The sequence below is a fragment of the Petromyzon marinus genome, chromosome 77 (assembly GCF_048934315.1).
Source record: "Petromyzon marinus isolate PM22_M1 ecotype Great Lakes invasive population chromosome 77, UKy_Petmar_22M1.pri1.0, whole genome shotgun sequence".
Classification (NCBI taxonomy): domain Eukaryota; kingdom Metazoa; phylum Chordata; class Hyperoartia; order Petromyzontiformes; family Petromyzontidae; genus Petromyzon; species Petromyzon marinus.
In genome coordinates, this window is record NC_133743.1 from 380,156 (window position 1) to 396,114 (window position 15,959).

The following is a 15,959-nucleotide window of genomic DNA, read 5'->3' on the forward strand; positions in this document are numbered from 1 at the left end:
GGGGGCTAAATGGGCGCGGCACGGGCTAGAGAAGAGATGGAGTGACGTGGTACAGGAGGACTTGGAGCTGAGTGGACTTGCCGATGACCGGTACCAGCGGTGTCAAGATCGGCCTCTGTGGAGGAGGCTCGTGAAGGACGCTGCTACTGGGCAGTTGGAGGCAGTCGCCCTCCAACAACAACGGAGGGCGGAGGAGCGACGCTCACAACAACGAGCGGAGTGTCGCGTGGCTAAAGCACAGCAGGTTGTTACAGTAGGGGGCACAGGTGGTGCATCAGCCAGTCATCTCAGTCAGTCGACCCGTGGCACCTGGGTCTGCGCAGTGACCTCCTGCCAGCGGGCGTTCGACACTTCACGTGGCCTCAGGGTGCACATAGCCTGGCACAAGCATCGTAGTGACGTCACCGCCACTTAGTGGCGAATGGCGGTTGTTGTTGTATGTATGTATAGTGTCGTGTATCGTGTAGTGTATAGTGTAGTGTATTTTGTAGTGTGTAGTGTATAGTGTAGTGTATAGTGTATAGTGTAGTGTATAGTGTAGTGTAGTGTATAGTGTAGTGTCTAGTGTGTAGTGTATAGTGTAGTGTATAGTAGTGTCGTGTATAGTGTAGTGTTTAGTGTAGTGTATAATGTAGTGTATATTGTAGTGTATAGTGTAGTGTATAGTGTAGTGTATAGTGTAGTGTGTAGTGTAGTGTATAGTGTAGTGTATAGTGTAGTGTATCGTGTAGTGTATCGTGTAGTGTATAGTAGTGTAGTGTATAGTGTAGTGTATAGTGTAGTTTATCGTGTAGTGTATAGTGTAGTGTATAGTGTAGTGTATAGTGTAGTGTCTAGTGTGTAGTGTATAGTGTAGTGTATAGTAGTGTCGTGTATAGTGTAGTGTTTAGTGTAGTGTATAATGTAGTGTATATTGTAGTGTATAGTGTAGTGTATAGTGTAGTGTATAGTGTAGTGTGTAGTGTAGTGTATAGTGTAGTGTATAGTGTAGTGTATCGTGTAGTGTATAGTAGTGTAGTGTATAGTGTAGTGTATAGTGTAGTTTATCGTGTAGTGTATAGTGTAGTGTATAGTGTAGTGTATAGTGTAGTGTATAGTGTAGTGTATAGTGTAGTGTGTGGTGTAGTGTATAGTGTAGTGTATAGTGTAGTGTATAGTGTAGTGTATAGTGTAGTGTGTGGTGTAGTGTATATTGTAGTGTGTAGTGTAGTGTATAGTGTAGTGTGTAGTAAATGTATAGTGTAGTGTATAGTGTAGTGTATAGTGTAGTGTATCGTGTAGTGTATAATGTAGTGTATAGTATAGTGTATATTGTAGTGTGTGGTGTAGTGTTCAGTGTAGTGTATAGTGTAGTGTATAGTGTAGTGTATAGTGTAGTGTATAGTGTAGTGTATAGTAGTGTCGTGTATCGTGCAGTGTAACGTGTAGTGTATAGTGTAGTGTGTGGTGTAGTGTATATTGTAGTGTGTAGTGTAGTGTATAGGGTAGTGTGTAGTAAATGTATAGTGTATAGTGTAGTGTATCGTGTAGTGTATAGTGTAGTGTATAGTGTAGTGTATCGTGTAGTGTATCGTGCAGTGTAACGTGTAGTGTATCGTGTAGTGTATAATGTAGTGTATCGTGTAGTGTATAGTGTAGTGTATCGTGTCGTGTATCGTGCAGTGTAACGTGTAGTGTATAGTGTAGTGTATAGTGTAGTGTATCGTGTAGTGTATAGTGTAGTGTATAGTGTAGTGTATAGTGTAGTGTATAATGTAGTGTATAGTATAGTGTATATTGTAGTGTGTGGTGTAGTGTACAGTGTAGTGTATGGTGTAGTGTATAGTGTAGTGTATCGTGTCGTGTATCGTGCAGTGTAACGTGTAGTGTATAGTGTAGTGTATAGTAGTGTCGTGTATCGTGCAGTGTAACGTGTAGTGTATAGTGTAGTGTATCGTGTAGTGTATAGTGTAGTGTACGGTGTAGTGTTGGGGTCACCTGACAGCTACTGGCCCAACCCTGACGCTTGGCTGCACACATCATCATCGCGCGGGTGAAGTTGCCCCATGCCTGCCTGCACAGCGACTCGTTCACCACGCGCACGTTGCCCTCAGCGGCGGGGGCCGACACAGAGCCTGGGGGGTGGGGCGTTTAGCGGGGGGGGGGGGGGGGGGGGGAGACACGACGATGATGTCACAGGTGTAGATGATGATGATGATGTCACAGGCGCACTGGCCGTGACATCATCGGCATCGTTGCTAATGTTATCGCCGATAATGTCACGCACGTACACTAAATGACGTATTCCAGTACATTAGATATACACTACATGACGTACACTAACGTACTAGCTGTACACTATACACTACATGACGTACACTAACGCACGAGCTATACACTATACAATACATGACGTACACTAACGTACTAGCTATACACTACATGACGTACCCTAACGGACTAGCTATACACTATACACTACATGACGTACACTAACGTACTAGCTATACACTATACACTACATGACGTACCCTAACGTACTAGCTATACACTACAGACTACATGACGTACACTAACGTACTAGCTATACACTATACACTACATGACGTACACTAACGTACTAACTATACACTGCATGACGTACACTAACGTACGAGCTATACACTATACACTACATGACGTACACTAACGTACGAGCTATACACTATACACTACATGACGTACACTAACGTACGAGCTATACACTACACACTACATGACGTACACTAACGTACGAGCTATACACTATACACTACATGACGTACACTAACGTACGAGCTATACACTATACACTACATGACGTACACTAACGTACTAGCTATACACTACACACTACATGACGTACACTAACGTACTAGCTATACACTACATGACGTACACTAACGTACTAGCTGTACACTATACACTACATGACGTACACTAACCTACTAGCTATACACTATACACTACATGATGTACACTAACGTACTAGCTATACACTACACACTACATGACGTACACTAACCTACTAGCTACACACTACATGACGTACACTAACATACTAGCTATAAACTACATGACGTACACTAACGTACTAGCTATACACTACATGACGTACACTAACGTACTAGCTATACACTACATGACGTACACTAACCTACTAGCTGTACACTACACACTACATGACGTACACTAACGTACTAGCTATACACTATACACTACATGACGTACACTAATGTACTAGCTATACACTACATGACGTACACTAACATACGAGCTATACACTACACACTACATGACGTACACTAACCTACTAGCTATACACTATACACTACATGACGTACACTAATGTACTAGCTATACACTACATGACGTACACTAACGTACTAGCTATACACTACACACTACAAGACGTACACTAACGTACTAGCTATACACTACACACTACATGACGTACACTAACGTACTAGCTATACACTACATGACGTACACTAACGTACTAGCTGTACACTATACACTACATGACGTACACTAAAGTACTAGCTATACACTATACACTACATGACGTACACTAACGTACTAGCTGTACACTATACACTACATGACGTACACTAACCTACTAGCTATACACTATACACTACATGACGTACACTAACCTACTAGCTATACACTACACACTACATGACGTACACTTACCTACTAGCTATACACTACACACTACATGACGTACACTAACCTACTAGCTATACACTACACACTACATGACGTACACTAACCTACTAGCTATACACTACACACTACATGACGTACACTAACCTACTAGCTATACACTATACACTACATGACGTACACTAACGTACTAGCTATACACTACACACTACATGACGTACACTAACGTACTAGCTGTACACTACATGACGTACACTAACGTACTAGCTATACACTACATGACGTACACTAACGTACTAGCTATACACTACACACTACATGACGTACACTAACCTACTAGCTATACACTACACACTACATGACGTACACTAACCTACTAGCTATACACTACACACTACATGACGTACACTAACCTACTAGCTATACACTATACACTACATGACGTACACTAACCTACTAGCTATACACTATACACTACATGACGTACACTAACGTACTAGCTGTACACTATACACTACATGACGTACACTAACGTACTAGCTATACACTATACACTACATGACGTACCCTAACGTACTAGCTATACACTACACACTACATGACGTACACTAACGTACTAGCTATACACTACACACTACATGACGTACACTAATGTACTAGCTATACACTATACACTACATGACGTACACTAACCTACTAGCTATACACTACACACTACATGACGTACACTAACGTACTACCTATACACTCAAAGATCCTCCATATAGCCTTAACAGACTGTAGGGGCAAGTGCTGTTAGCGAGCACCTATGAAGGCCGGAACGGTACACGAGGGGGTGGGTGGCCAGCACCACGCCCGACCGCCTTTGTCTCCCTAGTGGCGATGTTTACACACCGCACCCAGGTACTCATTTGAGGCTGAGTCGACCTAGGGGAGGCCCGGGACCGGTTTAGATAATAGTCACTGGTGTTGACCGTGAGCGGGAATCGAACCTGGGTCGCCAGGTTCATAGTGCAGCGCGCTAACCGCTACACTATCGCTCCCCACTACCTATACACTAGTGTGTAGTGTACCTATACACTACACACTACATGACGTACACTAACGTACGAGCTATACACTATACACTACATGACGTACACTAACGTACTAGCTATACACTATACACTACATGACGTACACTAATGTACTAGCTATACACTACACACTACATGACGTACACTAACCTACTAGCTATACACTACACACTGCATGACGTACACTAACCTACTAGCTATACACTACACACTACATGACGTACACTAACGTACTAGCTATACACTATACACTACATGACGTACACTAACGTACGAGCTATACACTATACACTACATGACGTACACTAACGTACTAGCTGTACACTATACACTACATGACGTATACTAACCTACTAGCTATACACTACACACTACATGACGTACACTAACGTACTAGCTATACACTACACACTACATGACGTACACTAACGTACTAGCTATACACTATACACTACATGACGTACACTAACCTACTAGCTATACACTACACACTGCATGACGTACACTAACCTACTAGCTATACACTATACACTACATGACGTACACTAACGTACTAGCTGTACACTATACACTACATGACGTACACTAACCTACTAGCTATACACTATACACTACATGACGTACACTAACGTACCAGCTATACACTATACACTACATGACGTACACTAACGTACTAGCTATACACTACACACTACATGACGTACACTTACCTACTAGCTATACACTATACACTACATGACGTACACTTACCTACTAGCTATACACTATACACTACATGACGTACACTTACCTACTAGCTATACACTATACACTACATGACGTACACTAACCTACTAGCTACACACTACATGACGTACACTAACGTACTAGCTATAAACTACATGACGTACACTAACGTACTAGCTATACACTACATGACGTACACTAACGTACTAGCTATACACTACATGACGTACACTAACCTACTAGCTGTACACTACACACTACATGACGTACACTAACGTACTAGCTATACACTATACACTACATGACGTACACTAATGTACTAGCTATACACTACATGACGTACACTAACATACGAGCTATACACTACACACTACATGACGTACACTAACCTACTAGCTATACACTATACACTACATGACGTACACTAATGTACTAGCTATACACTACATGACGTACACTAACGTACTAGCTATACACTACACACTACAAGACGTACACTAACGTACTAGCTATACACTACACACTACATGACGTACACTAACGTACTAGCTATACACTACATGACGTACACTAACGTACTAGCTGTACACTATACACTACATGACGTACACTAAAGTACTAGCTATACACTATACACTACATGACGTACACTAACGTACTAGCTGTAGACTATACACTACATGACGTACACTAACCTACTAGCTATACACTATACACTACATGACGTACACTAACCTACTAGCTATACACTACACACTACATGACGTACACTTACCTACTAGCTATACACTACACACTACATGACGTACACTAACCTACTAGCTATACACTACACACTACATGACGTACACTAACCTACTAGCTATACACTACACACTACATGACGTACACTAACCTACTAGCTATACACTATACACTACATGACGTACACTAACGTACTAGCTATAAACTACATGACGTACACTAACGTACTAGCTATACACTACATGACGTACACTAACGTACTAGCTATACACTACATGACGTACACTAACCTACTAGCTGTACACTACACACTACATGACGTACACTAACGTACTAGCTATACACTATACACTACATGACGTACACTAATGTACTAGCTATACACTACATGACGTACACTAACATACGAGCTATACACTACACACTACATGACGTACACTAACCTACTAGCTATACACTATACACTACATGACGTACACTAATGTACTAGCTATACACTACATGACGTACACTAACGTACTAGCTATACACTACACACTACAAGACGTACACTAACGTACTAGCTATACACTACACACTACATGACGTACACTAACGTACTAGCTATACACTACATGACGTACACTAACGTACTAGCTGTACACTATACACTACATGACGTACACTAAAGTACTAGCTATACACTATACACTACATGACGTACACTAACGTACTAGCTGTAGACTATACACTACATGACGTACACTAACCTACTAGCTATACACTATACACTACATGACGTACACTAACCTACTAGCTATACACTACACACTACATGACGTACACTTACCTACTAGCTATACACTACACACTACATGACGTACACTAACCTACTAGCTATACACTACACACTACATGACGTACACTAACCTACTAGCTATACACTACACACTACATGACGTACACTAACCTACTAGCTATACACTATACACTACATGACGTACACTAACGTACTAGCTATACACTACACACTACATGACGTACACTAACGTACTAGCTGTACACTACATGACGTACACTAACGTACTAGCTATACACTACATGACGTACACTAACGTACTAGCTATACACTACACACTACATGACGTACACTAACCTACTAGCTATACACTACACACTACATGACGTACACTAACCTACTAGCTATACACTACACACTACATGACGTACACTAACCTACTAGCTATACACTATACACTACATGACGTACACTAACCTACTAGCTATACACTATACACTACATGACGTACACTAACGTACTAGCTGTACACTATACACTACATGACGTACACTAACGTACTAGCTATACACTATACACTACATGACGTACCCTAACGTACTAGCTATACACTACACACTACATGACGTACACTAACGTACTAGCTATACACTACACACTACATGACGTACACTAATGTACTAGCTATACACTATACACTACATGACGTACACTAACCTACTAGCTATACACTACACACTACATGACGTACACTAACGTACTAGCTATACACTACACACTACATGACGTACACTAACGTACGAGCTATACACTATACACTACATGACGTACACTAACGTACTAGCTATACACTATACACTACATGACGTACACTAATGTACTAGCTATACACTACACACTACATGACGTACACTAACCTACTAGCTATACACTACACACTGCATGACGTACACTAACCTACTAGCTATACACTACACACTACATGACGTACACTAACGTACTAGCTATACACTATACACTACATGACGTACACTAACGTACGAGCTATACACTATACACTACATGACGTACACTAACGTACTAGCTGTACACTATACACTACATGACGTATACTAACCTACTAGCTATACACTACACACTACATGACGTACACTAACGTACTAGCTATACACTACACACTACATGACGTACACTAACGTACTAGCTATACACTATACACTACATGACGTACACTAACCTACTAGCTATACACTACACACTGCATGACGTACACTAACCTACTAGCTATACACTATACACTACATGACGTACACTAACGTACTAGCTGTACACTATACACTACATGACGTACACTAACCTACTAGCTATACACTATACACTACATGACGTACACTAACGTACCAGCTATACACTATACACTACATGACGTACACTAACGTACTAGCTATACACTACACACTACATGACGTACACTTACCTACTAGCTATACACTATACACTACATGACGTACACTTACCTACTAGCTATACACTATACACTACATGACGTACACTTACCTACTAGCTATACACTATACACTACATGACGTACACTAACCTACTAGCTATACACTATACACTACATGACGTACACTAACCTACTAGCTATACACTATACACTACATGACGTACACTAACATACTAGCTGTACACTATACACTACATGACGTACACTAACCTACTAGCTATACACTATACACTACATGACGTACACTAACCTACTAGCTATACACTACACAACGTACACTAACCTACTAGCTATACACTATACACTACATGACGTACACTAACCTACTAGCTATACACTACACACTACATGAAGTACACTAACCTACTAGCTATACACTATAGACTACATGACGTACACTAACCTACTAGCTATACACTATACACTACATGACGTACACTAACCTACTAGCTATACACTATACACTACATGACGTACACTAACCTACTAGCTATACACTATACACTACATGACGTACACTAACCTACTAGCTATACACTATACACTACATGACGTACACTAACCTACTAGCTATACACTATACACTACATGACGTACACTAACCTACTAGCTATACACTATACACTACATGACGTACACTAACCTACTAGCTATACACTATACACTACATGACGTACACTAACCTACTAGCTATACACTATACACTACATGACGTACACTAACCTACTAGCTATACACTACACACTACATGACATACACTAACCTACTAGCTATACACTATACACTACATGACGTACACTAACCTACTAGCTATACACTACATGACGTACACTAACCTACTAGCTATACACTACACACTACATGACGTACACTAACCTACTAGCTATACACTACACATTACATGACATACACTAACCTACTAGCTATACACTATACACTACCCACCGTCGCTGCGCCTCAAGCCCAGCGCCTGGCAGCTGCGTCCCAGCGTGGGGCTCTGCTCGTGTCGCCTGGGCAGGCACACCGCCTGGGCTGCTGCCGGCCCCAACGTGGCCGGCTGGCCCAGCCGCAGCATAGCGACGTCGTGGGCGCCGCCGCTCGCCGCGGAGAACTTGGGGTGGACCGCCACGGACGTCGCCGCCAGACGCTCGCCCGAGACCGTGGCGCAGATCCAGGTGTAGTTGTTGGGGCTGAGCGGACGTGCACGCGCGTACACGCACACACGCACACACATGTACACATACATACACACATATATACACATATACAAAGACAAAGACAAAGATCCCCCATATAGCCTTAACAGACTGTAGGGGCAAGTGCTGTTAGCGAGCACCTATGAAGGCCGGAACGGTACACGAGGGGGTGGGTGGCCAGCACCACGCCCGACCGCTTTTGTCTCCCTAGTGGCAATGTTTACACACCGCACCAGGTACTCATTTGAGGCTGAGTCGACCTAGGGGAGGCCCGGGACCGGTTCAGATAATCGTCACTGGTGTTGGCCATGAGCGGGAATCGAACCCGGGTCGCCAGGTTCATAGCGCAGCGTAGCGCTAACCGCTACACTATCGCTCCCCATATATGTGTATGTATATACACATATACACACACACACACATACACACACATACATACACGCACACACACACATACATACACACACATACACACACATACACATACAGGTACACATACATACACACGTACAACAACAACAACAACCGCCATTCTCCACTAAGTGGCGGTGACGTCACCACGACGCTTGTGCCAGGCCATGTGCACCTTGAGGCCATCACGTGAAGTGTCGAACGCCCGCTGGCAGGAGGTCACGGGGCAGACCCAGTTGCCACGGGTCGACTGACTGAGATGACTGGCTGATGCACCACCTGTGCCCCCTACTGTGCCAACCTGCTATGCTTTAGCCACCCGGCGCTCCGCTCGTTGTTCTGAGCGTCGCTATTCCGCCCTCCGTTGTTGTTGGAGGGCGACTACCTCCAACTGCCCAGTAGCGTCCTTCACGAGCCTCCTCCTCAGAGGCCGAACTTGACACCGCTGGTACCGGTCATCGGCAAGTCCACTCAGCTCCACGTCCTCCTGTACCACATCACTCCATCTCTTCTCTCGCCCGGACCGCGCCCGCTTAGCCCCCTCGATCTGGTCAAACAAAAGCTGGGCATGCGGGCTACATGACCCAGCCATCGCAGCCTTGCCCGCCGGAGGAGCTCACCGATGGGAGCTTGCCTAGATCTTTCAAGGATTTTTGAGCTCCTCACACAATCCAGTCTGGTTAAACCCAGGGTGGATCGTAGGCAGGCCAGCCTAAATGTTTCTAACCGGCGAAGATGTTCCATTAGGTGGGTCCACGTTTCGCAAGCGTAGAGAAGGAAGGGAATGACCGTGGCCGAGAAGACCTGAAGCTTAGTGCGGAGCGACAGACCAGGTAGCTTCCACACAGCGTTACGCAACCGATGAAAAGCTATTGCCGCTCGACTGATTCGGAGTGAGACCTCTGCTGTTAAACTGGAGCCAGACATAAGCACACTGCCCAGGTATGGGAAACTCTCCACTCTCTCCACAACTGCCCCATCACCGATTGGGAGTTGAGGGGGTGGAGTGTCCGATGGTACAAAATACCCAGGCAGGTGCTTAGTTTTGGTGGGGATGATGGTAAGGCCCCACCTCTTAGCGGCACGCTCCAGTCTCAGCAGCACCGTCTCCAACTCCTCCTCTGAATGAGCAGCTATCACCAAATCATCAGCATACATAACGTGGTTGAGCAATAGGGAGCCATCCCTTGACTGCACCCGGGCATCGATCAGCCTCCCATTATATCTGTACCAAATGGAGATTCCCCCGGTACAGCTATTGAAGGTTTCACGAACTACGTGGGCAAAATAGATGTTAAATAATGTGGGAGCCAGAGGACATCCCTGTCGCACCCCAAGGTGTACAGGGAATGGCTCTGACTCCCGGCCACGTAGTTTTACCCGGGCCCGCTCACCATCATGAAGGTCCTTAATGATCGTGAGCAGAGGGTCAGGGACTCCAAAAGCACAAAGAACAACCCAGAGCCCAGGCCTACTGATGGTAACATAGGCCTTGACCAGGTCAATAAAGCAGAGATGTAGGTCTTGTTGGAATTCCCTACACCTCTGCTGTAGCAGACAGAAAATATGGCATCTGTGCAGGACCGCCCTTTCCTGAAACCGCATTGGGGCTCCGCAAGCCTCTCCTCAGCGTGCCTGGCAAGGCGATGTTGAATAATCCTTGCCAGAACCTTTCCCGGCACACTGAGGAGTGAGATGCCCCTGTTTTTGTTACAGTCTGTGCGGTCCCCCTTCTTAAAGAGGGGACCACCAGGGCATCCTTCCAATCCTGCGGAACCCGTCCAGTGGTCCAGACTGTTGTTATGATGTCATGTAGTGCAGTCTGTGCACAAACGCCACCCTCCCTCAGCATTTCGCTTGGGAGATCATCTCTGCCCGCTGCCTTTCCTGGTCTCAGACTCCGGATCGCCTTCAGTACTTCCTCAACAGATGGTACTTCAGCCAGCCACTCACAGGGGGTGACTTCTTCCAATATTTGAGGCACCGCAGCCTCAGCAGGGTCATCCTCACTTTGTGCCACGATGTTTTCCTGGCTGAGGGATTCTCCCCCCCCCAGGACCTCACAGAAATGCTCAGCAAATCTGCAAACCTGTTCCTGGGGGTCGGAGATTGGATCACCGTTTTTTCCCCTAATGACGCGCTGCAGGTTACTTTTTTGATGGAGTTAAATAGAGATTTGTGATCGCGGGCCACTGAGGTAGACTCCATCTCCTCAGCAACCCGCGACCACCACCCATCCTTGCAGCACCTCACGGCTCTCCGAACCTCCGAGTGAAGGCAGCGGTAAGCCTCCTCATTCTCTGACGTGGGATTCTGTAGCCGATGACAGTGGGCCTGTCGCTTTTTCTCAACCATCCTGAACACCTCTGTCAGCCAGGGTCTCAGGGGAGGTCTGGACCGCATTCCCAAAGCAGCCATTGCAGCTGCATGAGTCACAGTCCTAAACCTTGCACATTTACCCTCGACATCAGGAGGAGTGGGGGATGATGCCAATCCCAGCCGCAAGCGATGATGAAATTCTCGCTTGCAACTTTCATCAGATAACTGAGACCAGGCCACTTTAGGTTGGAATGGGGTCCTGGGTGTACACCCACCACCGGAGTGGAAGAATGGCAGGTGCATCTTACAGATGACTAGTCGATGGTCAGAGGGCAGATTAGCTCCATGGTAGGTCCTGGTGTCAAGGCCATGGGCTCGCATCCGCTGGTCCGTCACTATGTAGTCCAGCAAATGTTCTTGCTTGGAACCGGCATGCATCCATGATGTTGTGTGGATGCGCTGATGCCGGAACAGCCTGTTGGTAATTACAAGCACATGGGCTGCAGAAAAATCTAGCAGCCTCCTACCGTTGTTATTGAGCTGATCTGGTCCATGCCCTCCAATCACTCCAGGCCAGGTGCCAGCATCATGACCAACTCGGGCATTGAAGTCACCCAACATGATGACTCTATCCCGAGGTGCCACTTTAGCCAGCAGCTGTGACAGGAGGTCATAGAAGGCATCTGACTCATCGGCTTTGCCTGCATCCCTCCACGGATGTTCGTCTTCGGTGGGGGACATAAGTAACCACGACCACCACTCCTCGCCTCCGGTTGATGGGAAGGCGAGCCCAAAGTAGCCTGGGGCTTACAGCTTCCCACACCTCACCGCCACGCTCCCACGCCCCCTTCTTTCTTTTGTTCAAAAGAAGAGCCACACCCTGTTGTTTGGCAGTCTGCTGCCCCAAGTAGAGGACTGTCCACTCCTCATGGTGGCAGGGCCAGAACCGGCCCACCTTACCTCCTGAATGCCACAGAGATCCAGACGGTACTGGTCCAGCTCCCGACAGAGGAGTGGTAGCCTCTCCTCCGCAGTGAGTGTTCGAACATTCCACGTGGCCATCCGTAGTGGCTTTTCGTTGTTTCTGGATGAGCCCCGAGGATAGAGATTCAATCTCCTGGCTCCGCCAATTGAGGTTTGGCCATTAGATGTCATAGACGCCTGTCCCCCTGGGGCCTCGTGGTTTAGTGGTAATTAATTGAATGTGGAGGGGTTACCAGCCCCTCGCACCCGTCCAGAGCCCCCGTTTAGCCACTGTGGTGGTCACAGACGCCATGAGGGGAGGAGCCAATCGGAATTGGCCCTCCCCCCACAGCATTGTCCACGACAGAGTTGCCCATCCGGCACCGCGAGGAGACACACACGTACATACACACATACACGCGCTTACACACATGCAAAAACACATGTACACGAGTGCGAAAGTTGGTTCTGGCATGTACGCTCGCGAGTAGGGAATTATTGTGCATATTCAGTAACTCGCAAATATGGGAAACTCGCAAATATAGGAATTGTATAATGAGGGATTAATGAACACATTGAGTAACTCGAGAATTCTGAAGGCGGACACAGCCAGGGATTAATGAACACATTTAGTAACTCGATAACTCAGGAGTGAGACACTTAGCGAGGGATTAATGAACACATTTAGTAACTCGATAACTCAGGAGTGAGACACTTAGCGAGGGATTAATGAACACATTTAGTAACTCGATAACTCAGGAGTGGTACACTTGGCAAGGGATTAATGAACACATTTAGTAACTCGATAACTCAGGAGTGTGACACTTAGCGAGGGATTAATGAACACATTTAGTAACTCGATAACTCAGAAGTGCGACACTTAGACAGGCATTAATGAACAAATTTAGTAACTCGATAACTTAGAAGTGTGACACTTAGCCAGGCATTAATGAACACATTTAGTAACTCGATAACTCAGGAGTGGGACACTTAGCGAGGGATTAATGAACACATTTAGTAACTCGATAACTCAGAAGGGGACACGTAGCGAGGGATTAATGAACACATTTAGTAACTCGATAACTCAGGAGTGGGACACTTAGCGAGGGATTAATTAACACATTTAGTAACTCGATAACTCAGGAGTGTGACACTTAGCGAGGGATTAATGAACACATTTAGTAACTCGATAACTCAGAAGTGAGACACTTAGCGAGGGATTAATGAGCACATTTAGTAACTCGACAATACGGTGGGAAAACTCGCGAAATCCCGAACTCGAGGTGGCCGCTAGGTGACAATTCTGGGGACTGCCGTGACGAAGGCCCCGGGGCTGACCTCTCCAGCAGGCAGCTCGCCGCTGTCACCACCCAGGAGTTGGACAGCAGGGAGCCGAGGCACTGCAGGTCGTCCCCAAGCCTCGTGATGGTCACCTGCCAGGGCCAGGCGCTCAGGACGGACGCGTTGGCGATGCCGCAGCCTTGCGGGAGGGTGGCGGAGATCGCATCGACAGGAGGGGGTGCGGTGAGTGGGTGGGTGGGCGTGTTGGGTAGGGTGGGTGGGTGGGTGGGGGGTGGGTGAGTGGATGGGGTGGGTGGGTGGAGTATGTGAGTGGGTTTGTGAGTGGGTGGAGTATGTGAGTGGGTTTGTGAGTGGGTGGGTGGGTATGTGAGTGGGTGGGTGGGTATGTGAGTGGGTGGGTGGGTATGTGAGTGGGTGGGTGGGTGGGTATATGAGTGGGTGGGTGGGTATGTGAGTGGGTGGGTGGGTATGTTAGTGAGTGGAGTGGGTGGGTGGAGTATGTGAGTGGGTTTGTGAGTGGGTGGGTATGTGAGTGGGTGGGGTTGTTGATTCTCTCTTTGTGTGTCTCTGTGTTGTCTCTCTCTGCTTGTGTGTCTGTCTGTTTCCGTGTCTATGTTGTGTGTCTCTCTCTGTGCGTCTCTGTGTGAGTCTCTCTGTCTCTGTGTGTGTCTCTCTCTGTGTGTCTCTGTGTGAGTCTCTCTCTGTGTGTCTCTGTGTGAGTCTCTCTCTGTGTGTTTCTGTGTTGTCTCTCTCTGCTTGTGTGTCTCCCTGTGTGTCAATGTTGCGTGTCTCTCTCTGTGTGTCTCTGTGTGAGTCTCTCTCTCTCTGTGTCTCTGTGTGAGTCTATCTCTGCTTGTCTGTCTGTCTGTCTCCGTGTCTATGTTGTGCGTCTCTGTGTGTCTCTGTGTGAGTCTCTCTATGCTTGTGTGTCTCTCTGTATGTCTATGTTGTGTGTCTCTCTCTGTGTGTCTCTGTGTGAGTCTCTCTCTGCTTGTGTGTCTCTCTGTGTGTCTGTGTTTTGTCCCTCAAATTTAGCAATCTTTGGAAGGACGTTAATCAACCGGGTGGGGTGTTGACTGTTGTGTTGGCCGACTCTCTGTGTTGTATCGCATTATATTTCCAAGTTTTTTGCTACGTTTCTTTCCTCATTCATTTCTACCTGATGATGGTTGCCCGTGTTGCGATCGAAACGTCGTACTCAATCATTATTTAATTTAATTTCGCTCGACGTCACTTTACCGAAAGTACCCAAAGAGCAGTTCCTGCAGTCA

At 46.0% G+C, this 15,959-nt stretch overlaps 1 protein-coding gene across 1 annotated transcript in view; it reads right to left on the reverse strand.

The window, feature by feature from the left end:
* Positions 1-15,959, reverse strand: part of LOC116958389 (uncharacterized) — a 49,992-nt gene that overhangs the window by 4,153 nt on the left and 29,880 nt on the right. Inside the window, exons 8-10 of the mRNA XM_076056739.1 lie at positions 14,725-14,866; positions 9,443-9,687; positions 1,978-2,114 (exon numbers count right to left, since the gene is read on the reverse strand). Of these exons, the coding sequence (XP_075912854.1) occupies positions 1,978-2,114; positions 9,443-9,687; positions 14,725-14,866 (524 nt within the window). The remainder of the gene's footprint in view (positions 1-1,977; positions 2,115-9,442; positions 9,688-14,724; positions 14,867-15,959) is intronic.